At 50.9% G+C, this 14,878-nt stretch overlaps 3 protein-coding genes across 3 annotated transcripts; 2 read left to right on the forward strand and 1 right to left on the reverse strand.

The window, feature by feature from the left end:
• Positions 1-634: 634 nt before the first annotated feature.
• H257_05459 (hypothetical protein) lies at positions 635-4,325 on the forward strand. The gene is made up of 2 exons (XM_009830356.1): positions 635-1,403; positions 1,465-4,325. Exons 1-2 carry the CDS (start codon positions 657-659, stop codon positions 3,241-3,243), a joined length of 2,526 nt encoding a protein of 841 aa, XP_009828658.1. The 5' UTR covers positions 635-656; the 3' UTR covers positions 3,244-4,325.
• On the reverse strand, positions 2,038-4,324 carry H257_05460 (hypothetical protein). The gene is made up of 2 exons (XM_009830357.1): positions 3,068-4,324; positions 2,038-3,046 (listed from the first exon to the last, which is right to left on the reverse strand). The coding sequence occupies exon 1, from the start codon at positions 3,863-3,865 to the stop codon at positions 3,398-3,400; it is 468 nt and encodes a 155-aa protein (XP_009828659.1). The 5' UTR covers positions 3,866-4,324; the 3' UTR covers positions 2,038-3,046; positions 3,068-3,397.
• A 4,387-nt stretch (positions 4,326-8,712) lies between the features above and the next one.
• On the forward strand, positions 8,713-12,973 carry H257_05461 (hypothetical protein; the record flags this gene model as incomplete). Its single annotated transcript, XM_009830358.1, has 1 exon — positions 8,713-12,973. The coding sequence occupies one exon, from the start codon at positions 8,713-8,715 to the stop codon at positions 12,874-12,876; it is 4,164 nt and encodes a 1,387-aa protein (XP_009828660.1). The 3' UTR covers positions 12,877-12,973.
• Between the last annotated feature and the right edge of the window lie 1,905 nt (positions 12,974-14,878).

The raw sequence follows: 14,878 nt of genomic DNA on the forward strand, positions 1-14,878 counted from the left end.
AATCGAAAGTCCTAGTGTGTCTATTAGGTATGATAAGAGCTAGAGCACTCGAGCTGCGTGCAATCGTTTGAGGTTAACTGTTTTAGTCAATTCCCGCATCCTCCTGACCAATCATACTACAACAGCTTTTACCCGTAACGTTATGGTTTATTTTATAGGGAGGATGTCGCTCTACATGGTACATCTGTGGAGTGTACTGTACGTGTACCTGCACTAACAGTAAAGTCATGTCATCCCAGTTGCAAAAGGTACTTTTCACTTCATTATTGCCAAGCAGCCGACGACGACACCAATTGACTTGGCTACTTTTGCTGTTTGAGATCACCTTTGTATAGCGTTTTGTATACTGGCTCCCCTCCATACATACCCTTGCATACTGTAAGAAAGGGCGTCGCGTACAGTACGAAACTTGTACCTTCAACACTTCATACGTCAAGGAACCTTATCAATACATAACCTTTAGCAAGACAACAAGTGATATCAATGAAACCAAATCCAACGGTTCATTTATAATCTCTGTATTCTTATATTTTGTACCAAGTCATACTTACATCGTTTCTATTCGCATTACTTCCTAGAGGTTTCATCGGCAATCCCCAAAATCATTGATTGTCATGGCCGAGGGTTGCCACTTCACGAAACTCCACCTGTAAGAGATGAAGGTTGCTTTGGCATTGTTGGTCGCGTCGACAGCGGCGCTGGACCGCAAACTTTACGGCGTGGACTATGACATCCGCACCAGCGAATGGGGTGGATGCAAACAAGAATGGGAGCTGCGTGCCGACTTCCAAGCGATGAAGACCGTGGCGCGCAATGTGCGTGTGTACGGGACACAAGAGCCCTGCATCAGCCGCGTGCTCAAGGTCGCCGCCGAGAACAACGTCCGTCTCTGGCTCGGACTCTGGGGCAACATCTACGCCAACCAGGATGCGTTCGACTCTCAGTTGATCACGTTCAAGCGATTGGTGGCCGAGGGGCGCATCCGCAACGACAACGTCGTGGGCATGCACGTGTCTAGCGAAGCCATGTTCCGATATTACATCCAAGACAAGCACGACTGGAGCGACCGCGAAGGCACGTTCAAGCTGACTTCGTACGTGGCCAAGGTGCGCACGTTCCTTCGCCAGCATGGACTCAACTTCCCCGTGTCCATTGCCGACGTTATGGACGCCTACAAGTACACGCCGGGGCTGTACCCTGCTGTGGACGTCGTAGCTGCCAACCAGTTTTCCCAGTGGGAGAATGTCTGGGCCAAGGATGGCGTCAACACAATGTTTGACCGGCTCAAGAACATCCAAGCGTCGAGTCGCGCGGCGGGGAAGCAGATTCTGATCGCTGAGACGGGGTGGAGTTCGAACGGATCGTTTCCGTCGATCAAGGAGGCCACGCCCGAGTCGTCGGGGGTAAGAGGATCACACCGTGTTGTGTACATTTGTATAATCTCTAACCAACTACTTGTCGTAGGTGTACTTGAAGGACTTTTTGCTGTTTGCGGAGCAGCAAAACCTCAACTTTTACTACTTTTCGTCGTTCAATTTGAAGTGGGGCGACGATTCTGCGTTCGGGTTGATTGAAAAGAACTGGGGTCTGTTTGACCAGAATCGCAATATTTTGCCACATGTGCGCAGCGTGGTGGTCGGCAAGCCCCAGAAAGCCGTGCGGCTGTGGCACAATGGCCTTGTGATCAAGGTGGATGGCGCCAACACCCGCACCGAAGGCCGCGTGTACTTGGACCTCCCCACGACGGGCCTCACCGACTCTCTGGACCGGGAAGTGTGGTTCTATGACGAAGACCACAAGACATTCCGCAGCAAGAGCACCAATCAGTGCCTCGACACGTTTGTAGATGACGCCGGCGTAAGCCAGCTGCACGTGTACTGGTGCGACGTGACCAACGCAAACCAGCACTGGGATTTTCATGCGGACGGATCGTACGAGATTGTGTCGGTTCCCCAAGTCGAAGTTGCCGAAGTCGCCACCACGACCACCACTGTCGCCCCTACCGAAGCCCCCACCGAAGCCCCCACGGACCCCCCCACCGACCCCCCGACCGATCCCCCGACCGCCGCTCCAGTCAACCCCCTCGCCAAGTACTACGCCGAGTGTGGGGACTGCCGCAACTGCCAGTTCTTCACGCCGTACTACTCGCTGTGCTATGCCAACTGGGGCCCCCGTGACTGTGGCCTCATGCCCAAGTCGACCCATCGGTGGTGCGGCTCGTTGCCGGCGTTCGTCCCTGTGCCCCCGAAGGCCGCCCCCACCCGCCGCCCGACCACGTCCACCCACCGCCCGGCGACTCGTCCCCCGCAGCCGGCCCCGAGCACCGCCGCCCCTGGGGTATTCCTTGGGCCCAAGGCGTCCGAAGTCCGTGTACCCGTGGGGGTATTTGTGTCCCTGAGTGAAACCAGCCCTGGCAAGTGCATCCGGTCCAACGACGGGTTGCTTCAAGTCGTGCCGTGTTCATTTGACGACTCGACCAAGTTCAGCATCCGCCCGTTTGAGACGGAAGAAGTGACCATCAAGATTGCGGGTACAGACTGGAAGATCACGGAATCGTTTGGCCGGGTCGTGGCTACCACACTTTCCAAAGTGGACTCGGTGCACCCCGACTCTCAAACGTGGTTTTACGATCCCCTTGCCAAGACCATCCGCAGCAAAACCAACAGCCAGGCGTGCTTGACGCTCGTGGAGGACAAGATCCACGGCGCCGTTCAAGGACGACTGTGTGACGCGGACAACGAGTTCCAGCAGTGGTCGTATAACGACTTGACCGGACAAATCTACTATATGGAGAAGATGGGCCTGTGTTTGGCCACCGACGGACCCAACCAGCCCCTGCACGTGCAGTTTTGTGATATCACTGTGCAAAACCAAAAGTGGGTGTTTGAGCTCGCGCATCATGGCAAGAAGAAGCAAGCCCCGCTTCCGTGCGAGTACAACAACCAACCCGCGCCTGCCACCCTGGCGCCTCCCGTGCAGGCCCCGGCGACCGCTGTTGCACCCACCACCACCACGACCGTGGCGCCGACGACGACGGCCGCCCCGGCTACCACCACCACGGCTGCACCTACCACCACCACGGCTGCACCTACCACGACTGCTGCACCGGCTACCACGACCGCTGCACCTACCAAGACCCGCACCCGCCCCCCGCCCGCCCGCTCCCTTCCCCGTGTGACAAGAATGAAATGGATGCTAACACGACAGTTGCACCTACCACCACGCAACGGGAGACCATTGTGACCATCACCAAACGGGTGGTTATTTCCCACAACAAACCCACGACCGAGGCCCCAACTACTACTACTACCACCACTGCTGCACCTACTACGACTACAACGACTGTTGCACCTACTACGACCAGTACCACTGCTGCACCTACCACAACTACTACTACTCAAGCCCCCACGACCACCACCACGACTACTACTACCCCTACCACTGCTGCACCTACTACCACCACCCCCTCAACCACAGACGAATCGATTGACTTGGCCAAATGCGTCAAGTACAAGGTCGTGGTCGGTGACTCGTCGTGGGCTATCTTAAACAAAGCGTGCGAGGGGTACTCTGGTGCGTGCAAGAAGGACGCGTTCCCCACGATTTTCAACACGCAAAACAAACGGTGCTCCAGCCTGCTCACAGTCGGGGAAGAGGTCAGCGTGTGCTGCGGCGACGTTTCTGCTGCACCCACCACCACCACCGCTGCACCTACCACCACCGCCACTGCCCCCACGACCACCGCTGCACCTACCACTGCTGCAACAACTACGACCGCCGCCCCTGCCCCTGTGACCCCCTTGGTGCCCGACCACCAAGAAGCCGAAGCCAAGGACGGGATCCCCAACGAACCGGTCGCGTACATCAACTACTTCATCCACCAGCACGCATGTGTGGGCTTTGGGGCGACGTGGTGCGAAGCGTGCGAGTGGACCAAAGAGACGGTGGCCGACGTGGGCGGCAAGCTCACGTTTTTGGAACTCGACACGAAAGTGGCGGGCGAAGGACCTGCGGGGGACGCCATCTCGGCGGCGCTGACGTCGATCACCGGATCCAACTCGTACCCGAGCATCTGGATTGGAGGCAAGTACATTGGCAGCTCCGACAAGATTGCTGACTTGGACGCTGCGGGCAAGCTCACCGACCTGCTCCAAGCAGCCGGCTGCTTGTAAGCAGCACTACTTGTCACCATCGTACCATACATCACTCACTAGCTTGATTCGTCGTTTCATGTTGAATATACCACATACACACGCCACAACTCGAGAGTGAATACTGCTTTGTCCTGGGACGTTTCATTCATATTATAAGTTAGTAACGTGGGGCATCGCTCTTTGCTTACTTTGTTCGTCGATCTCGTTGACTACAACACATATTGAGGTGATACAAATATCAAAATAACCGCAAGATTCAGGTCATGAATTGACTGTGAGGTTCAAAGGATTTCAATTTCAATAGTAAACACGTGCAGTAAGGATTTTCAAAAGTAGCGTTTTTCGTAGGGCACCAGTAATCGGCACACGTTTTAGACTTGTGTAATGTATTGAATCCTCCACACTCTAATCTGTCATCATACACTTGTCCTCCAAGGTTTGCTCCATGCAATGACATAAACTATTGCAGGAGGTTGATGACATAAAGGTGACCCAAAATATTGAAATTGAAGGTTATTTTGGTGGATAACCAGTCATTTACACATCAAACTCAATTAAGCAATCACTCAAGCGAATGACCGGAGTAATGTGAAGAGACTGGAGGTGCTCCATCAACGTCTCTCGAGGTACAATATCTGTACGATTCCAACAGTTCCGAATCGTCGTTGTCGTGACGTTTTCCCAGGCGTCCAATGACCACTTCATGGCAGTCAGTACGTCAACAGCGTACAAGTTCTTGCGGCTCTCGACAACATGGTCGTTGGCAAGGACCATGTTGAAGAGAGCAAGGACTCCTTGCTCTCGTCCCCATGGATCAGACCAATAACGTGATCCGTTTGACATCGCTTGTAGTGACCCACTGCTGCACGGCGGTTGTCTTAAATGGGCATGTGATACGCATAATAACGTTAAGCCCGAATCAAGTTCTTCTCGTGAATCGAGAGTCGCTTTCCTTGTTGTTTGCACTGCGGCATATTCTCAAATGTCCTCATAAATTAAGCCTGTCAAAGTGAGGTGAATGCAGCATCATGTTCAAAAATTTAAACCTCCTGTCAATTTCAAATCAACCCTTGTAAATTTTATATGTTATTGTTTTATACGGGAATTTCGTTTTGACCAGGGAGCAAACCTTGGAGGACGGACAACTGTATTACTTCGAAGTAGCTATCAAAGGAATATGTGTTGTATTAACTGCTACAGTAACGATTTCTGTATGATCAGCACAAAATTGATACAACCTCTAATTTTAAGGGGCACTAATTCGTGAAGAACTACATTTTGACCAATAAGAGGTATTCGGGCACTTCTATTGGCTTACAATAGTGCCGATGACTGGTGTCTTTGCCGAAGACTGGTGCCCTACGTTATATAGAAGCGTACACCGAATAGTAGGTTAGGCAGCAAGCAGGCCACTTGAATAATGTGGGACTGATTTGGGTGACAAAAGCGTCAGAACCTCTTAACCCACTCGGATTCTATATTATTAATAGTTCCAATAGCAGCTAGTACGCGGCCGAGGCCATTAAGTGCCCGCTGAGTAATTCTAACGTCACAGCGTAATACTAGTATCAATATCTATATCTACTAGTATATTATTAATAGTTGCCTTCTAAATTTAATCACTTGAACACTTTATAAATATCATTATTTATGAAGTGTTCAAGTTGTACTGTACACTTTATAAATATCATTAACTACTTATGAAGTGTTCAAGTGATTAAATTTAAAGTGCAACTAAGATAAAAACGTATTGCATGTCTGACAAGCTCAATATTAGTGTACACCGAGTAGTACGTTGGGTAGCAAGCAGGCCACTTGAATAATGTAGGACTGATTTGGTAGAAGCGTACACCGAGTAAGTAGTACGTTAGAGCATCTCCACCGCATCCCCAAACATGTCCCAACTCGATAATGGGACATCAGATGGGACAAAATCTTCCCCACCGGATGTCCCAACCCTAAATTTGGTTTCGGGACATCCACTTTGTCCCGAAAATTGCACACTACAGTATTCACTACAGTATTCTGTATTGGAATATCCCAACTAATTGTCCCAACAAATATACCGTGTAGTGTATAGGTTTAGACAGCCATATAGATTTGGACTCCTCTGTAAAATTAATTAATCCTCTGTAAAATTATATAGTTGGATTATTACACTTGATTATTGTATGTATGTGGTAATGGACACTATCCGTATCCGGATAATTGGTCCGCCACGTCCAAATCTATATACGTTACACGGTACTACGATTTGTATGGAAAAAGCAAGTGCATTCGTGCAGTTTCCCAATGTCGGCTTTGGACATAGCGCTTTACCGGCGGTGGTATCGTGAACCACGTCTCGCCGTCGTCGGGCACGCGGACGATGGGGCTGAACGAGATTCACCAGCATTCATTGATACAGCGATATCTGGCCGATATCGCTGCCTCAGTGATTGCCGGTGACTCTCGTTCCGACGCTGCGGCGGACGCGGGTTTGTCCAAGAGGCGCAACCGCATAAAGCTATGCGGTCGCGCATCACGGGCAAGAGTCCGCAGCAACAATAACACTCTATAACTTGGTGTATGGGATTACAGAATCGCTGCGGTCAAGTAGGCTTGCAAGTACCGGCATCACCTACCTTGGGGAACTCAATAGCAAGGCGATGGCCACCACCAACATGCCATACCACCATAACCTCTGAAAAATTAACTACAACTAGCGAGAGGCAAACACCGTTCATAACTCTGTTCCAGAGTGAACTTGGCAGCCTCTCGATGTCATACCATGCACTTCCGGCTTCAGGTCAATTGGGAAGGGGACAGGTACCAAAACGGAAGATTTTTTTTGTAGACATTCCAAAAACAGTGAACTGGCTCTAATTTAGGGATGGGGACAAAAATATTTGGGGATGCGGTGGAGATGCTCTTAGGTAGCAAGCAGGCCACTTGAATAATGCAGGACTGATTTGGTAGAAGCGTACACCGACTAAGTAGTAAGTTAGGTACAGTAGCAACCAGGCCCTTGAATAATGTAGGACTGATGACAAAAGCGTCAGAACCTCTTAACCCGCTCGGATTCTATATTATTAATAGTTGCACTAAATTTAATCACTTGAACACTTTATAAATTTCATTATTTATAAAGTTGCATTTTGGTTAATCCCATTTTTCGAGAAAATAGTATTCCATTTTCTCGAAAAATGGGATTAACCAAAATGCAATTTTCAAAATGGAGGTAAAAAGGTCCATTTTGAAACGTTGCGTTTTGGACCTCTTCAACGAGTATACACGTATAAATCTCGTGTGGAATTATTGGATTTGGGTTAAAACTCTTCTAGCAAGACATGTGTCGATTTTGATCAGATTTGTTGAATTTCGGCCCCAAAATGGCGTTTTGGGCCTGAATATTGCAATATCTCCGTTTACCAGACGGACCCTTACTGTTTAGTCAACATATGTGTGAGACTTTTAGCTTGACAAGATGACAAAGCGTCAAGCCAGCACAGAATCGTGTGTACCACCTCTGTACAATCCTTAGACAGGTCCCGATATATCCCGACATAAATCCTCGCTGTACGATGTTCCACAAGGACTCTGACTTGAACCGATTGATCGGTCCAACTGAAAACGCTGAAGAGCCGAACCTAAACCAACCGACAAGACCATAGTTTACAGTTGTAGCCAAACCCTTATTCGGCAATTGGAGTGACCGATGAAAAAGGGCTATTATTTCAGGTACTGTACCTTAGTCATTCAACATCTGCAATAACATCGTGTGTACCAACTCTGTAGAGGACGTGTAGAGGTGCGAACTGTGATGTCGCCAGCATTGGAATCGTTCGTTGTGTTCAGGCGAGTTATAAAATGTTACAGGTCTTCTGAATTGGCCGTTATTGACACAGGCGACAGTAGAAGCACATCCGGGACTGCAAAGTTGCCAAGGGCTATTCGCTACGCAACAGTTCCGCAAGCAATAGCTCTGTTAACATCTTATGGAATGGTCAAACTAATTTGACGTTGGAGGTAGCATGGGGGACGCTTCACCAGTTATAGTTAACGTTTAGGCTGCCTCGAGCACTGAAATACTAGTGATTAATGAACCAGTATTTTCGGAAAAACGAAAAACGGAGTAGTATTCAAATTAATAGTAAGTACTACGTGTCCTACATGTACGGTAGTACTACAGTAAAACCAGTACAGTTCTTATTAATACCGGTACTAGCAAGTAGAGTACTACTGGTACGTACTTCGGTAATAGTAAAATGTCAGTCTTATGCAATTCTTAGCCGGACTTCATGCGGCTAACACTTGGAGCCCCTTGATGTTGTTTGCCCTCCAGAGAAGTGAGCTGCGAGGCGCAGCTTACGAGGGTACGTTGCGATTTTTAAAGCTATACATGCTGTTGCAAATGCAAACGTGACAACCTACTTATTTGGACTGAACATATCAAGTTCTAGAGGATTGGTAATCCGAATCAAGGTGGTGGAACGGTCAACTCAGATGACACTTTGAGATCCCACCCTATACGTTCATTCAGCAATTTCAACATCGCGACAGCACCACCGACGTCCACATGCAGACTCTCCATACCCACCCGCGGATGTATGCGACAGAGTCACGGCGCGAGGAATTGCATTCGCACAGGCGGTCGTACATGTACACCGTGCCTCAACGGACCTACCTGGTGGCAGCCCCACCGTCGACCATCCATCACACAACACGGCGACCTTCGCGAACCAAGTTTTTTAACAAGCGACCGCCGCCCAGGCCCACAACGTCGGCGGCATCGTCGTGGCTCAGCAGACTCACCATGTCCTGGATGAACCCTCTCTTCCGTCTGGGCAAGTCCAACCCGCTAGAACTCGACGACATCCCGGCGCCCTCCCCAGGCGATTGCACGTCCCACGTTATGGCTAGGTTCAATCCTATTTGGGCAGCAGAGCAGCGGCGCGCGTCGCCGAGCCTGTTTCGAGCACTGTTGCGATCGTTGCTGCCCCAGTTGATCCACGCCACAGTGTGCCACGTATTATACTTGGTCATGAGCTTGCTCATGCCGTCAATGATCCAAGGCATCATACAGTACCTAGAAGATACGTCCATCAACCCCGTCAACGGTCTGCCGTACAAGCACCCGTACGCTGGGTACATGTTTGCGGCGATTCTGTCGCTGCTCACGTTTGCGTCCGTGACCATGCTTGGCTACGCGTGGAACGTCAATATTCAGCTAAGTACCCACGCCCGCACCATCATTATGGACGTCGTCTTCACGAAAGCGATGCGGGCCAACCTCACGACCACGTCGTTCTCGCCGGGCGACATCCTCACGTTTGCCACAGTGGACTCGGAGCGAGTATTTCACGGGCTCACGTTGATTTGCTACGTCGCGCTGTCCCCCATCGCCCTAGTCGTCGTGTTTGTGTTGGTCGGGAATCACTTTTGCCTCTACTCTGCGTTGGCGGGGGCCGCCACCATGACGCTGTTCCTGCTCTCCGCGGCGCTCGTGTCCAAATGGATCGGCTCGTGTCGAGCCAAGCTACTCGAAGCTAGCGCCGCCCGCATGAGTCATACCCAGGAGATCCTCCACGGTATCCGTGTCGTCAAGATGTACGCGTGGGAGCCACACATGACCCAGTCACTGGCGGCGCTCCGGCACGTCGAACTCAAGCTGCTGCGGACGTTCCAGCTCGTGTGCAATATCAACATCGACCTCTTCGTGCTCGCACCTATTTTTACAACTGTGACAGTGTTTGCCGTGGCGTTGAAGTTTGGTGAGGAAGGCTGCGTTCGGTCAGACGAAACGGCCGCCGTCGTGTCCTTGATGATGGTCGCCAGGTTTCCCTGCAATATCTTTTCGTCGTCGGTGCGGTATCTAGCCGAAGCCGTGCTGAGCTGCCGCCGCGTACAAGCCTTCCTGGTCGCCAATGGCGGTGACTTTGAAGCTAAAGGGGGGGGCAGCAATCCCCACAATATGACCAACGCCACCACGGCCTTCAACGTATCCACTTTGACTGCCGGATCACCTTCGATGAACCCCCCGTCCCCCATCTTCCAACTCCGTGATGGGTTTTTCACATGGACCCCCCATGCCGCCGTCGACGAAAAAAATACACCCCCTCCCGTGCCCCCCAATGTTGCTGATACCCACCCCCTTCGTGCCCTGCTTGTCCCCCCCTCGTCGCAGTCTCCAGATTCCGCCTGCCATTTGCACCATATCAACGTGACCCTGCAGCCACAGACGCTCACGATTGTCGTGGGTGCCGTGGGCAGTGGCAAATCCAGCCTTCTTCGCGCCTTCCTTGGCGACATGCCATCTATCCCCCCAAACCCCCAATCCAGCATGCGACACGTGTCTGGCGTTATAGCATACGCCGGCCAAGAGCCGTGGTTGGTGCATGACAACGTCCGCAACAACATTTTGCTCACGCAGCCCTTCAGTGCTACCGCCTACACCCGTGCAGTCCACGCTTGTGGGCTGTCGCCTGACTTTTTGGCCATGGCCCAGGGCGATCTGACGGAAATCGGCGAGCGCGGCGCGACTCTCAGTGGTGGCCAGCGTGCCCGCGTGAACCTGGCGCGCACACTGTATCGCATCAACGACGCCGACTTGTTCCTGTTGGACGACCCGCTGAGTGCGTTGGACGTCACCGTGGCCAACAACGTGTTTAACCGGACGCGGGAGGCTCTCAAACACAAAACGACACTGCTCGTGCTCAATGGCCACCATCATTTGCTACAACATGCGGATCGAATTCTGGTCATGGCAAACGGCACAATTGTCGCGGACGGATCGTTTGCGGCCTTGCAAGAAGAGTTCAAGTTCCCCTTGTCCGTGGATAAGACAAAAGACGAAGCCTCGAAACACGTTGAACAGGTCCAAGACAAAGTGGATCAAGGAGACGACGAGGCCACCGACGAGGGGGAGGATGGGCGGATGTCCGCCCTGATGCAAACGGAGCAACGGGCCAAGGGCTCCGTGTTGCTCCAAGTGTTTTGGAGGTACTTTGGCTTGAGTGGGTGCCTGCCCTGGCTCATTGTCGCCACGTTGCTGGGATCGTATACACTGTACCAAGTCGTGTACTACGTTGCCGACTGGATCCTCAACACCAAAGTGTCCATCGTCGATGCCACCACACTGGCGGACTCGTCTTCGTACGGCCACCTGTACATGTACTTGTGTCTGGCGTGCGTGACCGTGTTGCTCTCATTAGCCAAGGACATGTATGTTATTTACATCTCGACGTTGTGTGCGACGACGTTGCACTCACGCGCAGTGGACGGGGTGCTGGGCGCGTCGATTACTGGCTTCTTTGACCGAACTTCGTCTGGAGGCATGCTAAATCGGTTTTCGAGCGACGTGGCCGCCGTGGACATTGACTTGCCGTACTTTGGGTACCAGTTTCTCACCGACTTGTTTCAAACGCTGAGTATTCTGGTCGTGTTGGCGTACTTTATGCCGCTGCTCATGTTGTTGTTCGTGCCCGTGGGGTACTTGTTTGTGTCGTATCAGCTGTACAACCTCATCACAGCCAACGAGCTCAAGCGCCTCGACCTTGGCAGTCGGTCCAAAGTGATCACCCTCCTCACAGACGTTCTGGACGGGCAGGCTACGCTCCGTGTGTACGATCCTGCCATTGTTCACACAGCCTTCACAGCACGCTACCGCCACGCTTGCGATACCAACACTAAGTGCTACCTCGCGTACTGGCTCTCTGGCACGTGGTTGGAAATTCGACTCGGGTGGGTCTCGTCTATCGTGGTCTCGGCCGTGTCATTTCTGTGCGTGGGGCTCTCGTCTAGTTTGGACGCCAAGAGCGCGAGCTTGGTACTGATCTACGTCATGAGTTTAAGTGCCAACATTCAAGAAGTGCTGCGCGCGGTGGGGTATGTGCAGACATACATGACGTCCGTGGAGCGCCTCTTGCAGTACCACACGCTTCCCCACGAAGAAGAAGCGACCAAAAGCCGGTCCGTTGTTTCGCCTCTCCCCCCGCTGTCGAAAGGCCAACTGGCACAGTGGCCTCGCAGTGGCCTCCTAAGGTTTCAATCGTACAGCATGCGGTATCGGCCATCGCACCCGTTGGTGTTGAACAACCTTTCGTTTACGATTGCCTGTGGGGAGCACGTAGGGATCTGTGGACGGACGGGGTCGGGCAAGAGCTCGACGGTGGCGGCCCTCGCTCGGCTCGTCGAAGGGGAAGGCGATGGGGCGGTGTACTTGGACAATGTCAACATCGCGTCGGTTCCGCTGCATGTGCTCCGGTCCAAGCTAACGATCATCCCTCAAAGCCCCGTGATGTTTTCCGGCACGTTGAAATTCAATTTAGACCCGACCAACACCCACTCAGACGACCGACTGAATGCCGTGCTGGCCACCGTGCACCTGAAAGATGTTATGACCCTCGATACATGGATCCACGACAGCGGCACAAACCTGTCGGTGGGCCAGCGGCAACTGGTGTGTATCGGCCGAGCCTTGCTTCGGCAAAGCAAGGTGGTGGTGCTGGACGAAGCCACCGCCCACGTCGATGGCGCGGCAGAAGCGCTGCTCCAAGAAACCCTCGGACACGCGTTCCAGCACACGACGACCCTGACGATCGCCCACCGGCTCGACACGATCATGGACAGCGATCGCATCTTGGTGCTGGATAAAGGCTCGGTCGTCGAGTTGGACTCCCCCGCCAAGCTGTTGGCCGACCCCTCCAGCGCGTTTTACAGTTTGGTGCACCAGTCGTCTTGAGGGTAGTACGATAGATAGATTGTCATGGGGTACTGTAGTTAGTAATATAACGACCTCTGAGGAATCCAGGGACAGGACTAATACAGTATAAAGTGGACAATGCGTCGGTTTTGGAATGATAACTGTCCTGCGTTGTGGTCGAGGAGACCGCATTCTATAGTACACCGGAGTATGTCACTCGTTTCAAACTCGTCACGATTTTGAAATGTCCTCATTGCCCATTTTACAGATATCCCTCTGTCCAAGTAGTTTTCAGAAATAGCATGAGCCAATCAAATCCGATTTACCTGGAGATGAGGGAAATACTGGATTTTGCTAACTTATATGCACCATGAATGATATCTGAAAGTGATACTAGTATACAGTAACCGCATAGTGTCATGTGATGAACAGAGGCTCTTCATTTTCCAATTAGTTTGGCCATATTTTCAACGGCTTAATCACTACTATAATTAGTACGAAGTACTACGTCATATTAATACTACTCTCCAGACCTAACAAAGTTCGCGCCAACTATATATGCTTGGTACCCGTATGTACATGATCCAGTTTGACTGTACCAAAATTTGAAGTCAAACTGGATGTTGCTTGAATCTCCTGTATCATATTGGAACTGTGCTTATATTTTGCAATGTAAAGCCGGCAGGACGACGCCATTGCACCATTACATTCGAGAGAAGAAGAAAATGAGTAGGATTGACAGAGTTGGACTGTGATGAAATTTATTTAATTGGAGAATGCTCCTCCATACAAACGCCTACTACGTACTACTAGTAGTATATAGTATGTAGTACAACTGTGTCCAATATAAACGTCGTTCTCTGTACCATAACGTTACCCAAATTTGCATGTATCCATCGAATGGCGTCACGCAGACGGTGGCCACATGCGCCACTAAGACCGCCCTCCTCCGTCAATTTGGCTTTGCCCTACTAGCATTATATATCATAGAGAGATCAAATCCTCCGGTGTCCCGTCGACACACCAGCCTACAAGTCCGTGACCAATATGTTATTCATATTTATTCTTGATGTCCGAGGCAGCGAATTACTTATTTGCCGCCATGACTTGCACGTCATACTTATTCACTCTATGCCCTGCAATGAATTATTCCATCCCCCGCCCACATGAATAATTTACTTGAATTATTCAAACATAATGTTAGAGACCTTTAGCAAACCCAATATGAAAGCATGTATTATCGAACGGGATTAAGGTGGAACTACCTTACTCAACGGAGCGCGTCCATATTAAGCATGCAAAACTTTGCTCCTCGAAATTGAAATTTTTCGGGGTCATGCTGCAACATCGGTGTCGGATGGCCAACTTGGTAGACGAAAAGAAGCGCTCATACATGTTCACACCGGCATGTCCAGTCCGTACTGCCAGGAGCATTCCGAGTAAAGAAAAGCTCGGCGAGCTGGCGGCCGCGTAGGTGAATGCTGTTGGCAATATTTATGAAAAAGATATATGAGGATAGTGCGTTCTCACTTTTGTGTTAGTGACTAAACGCTATTTTACCGTTATGGGGTCAAATATGCAGATTTGGCAACCACAACGGTGCGATGGTATCTACCGAAAAAGGCATATTTTTACTGCGAGACGGCAAATCGACCATTTTTACCGTTTTGTGAACACCGAACGGTAAAATTCAGGAGCCAATCATTGACTTATTTGAAGTATTTTCATCAATCAATCAATTGCTAGCATGGATATCTCGTTAATTGGATGCTCTCTCTAGCACGAAATGCAGCGCAATTGAGATCGGAGTCGCCTCCTTTGACTACCCTACTAACTGGGTTGAGTGACACTGCTCGTGAGATTTTTTTGAACCTGTCGAGGTCAACAAGTGGGCAAATTGATCCTCCGTGCAGCTATAAATTCGCAGTTTCGTCCGCATCAACTTGAACTCTACCGGTAGTCAGTATTACTATGTACGTTGGGATTACTTGAGCATAGGGCCCAATTCGTTGCCTATATCGTTATCGTTGTCCGGACGAGC

The sequence above is a fragment of the Aphanomyces astaci genome (assembly GCF_000520075.1).
Source record: "Aphanomyces astaci strain APO3 unplaced genomic scaffold supercont1.10, whole genome shotgun sequence".
Taxonomy (NCBI): Eukaryota; Oomycota; class Saprolegniomycetes; order Saprolegniales; family Verrucalvaceae; genus Aphanomyces; species Aphanomyces astaci.

What these genes read in the sequence shown, in the direction of transcription:
- H257_05459 (XM_009830356.1), top strand. Translation starts at nt 657, where the DNA reads ATGAAGGTTGCTTTGGCATTGTTGGTCGCGTCGACAGCGGCGCTGGAC. An exon ending in CCACGCCCGAGTCGTCGGGG is followed by an intron (nt 1,404 to 1,464) that starts GTAAGAGGATCA and finishes TACTTGTCGTAG; the next exon opens with GTGTACTTGAAGGACTTTTT.
- H257_05460 (XM_009830357.1), bottom strand. Translation starts at nt 3,865, where the DNA reads ATGTACGCGACCGGTTCGTTGGGGATCCCGTCCTTGGCTTCGGCTTCT.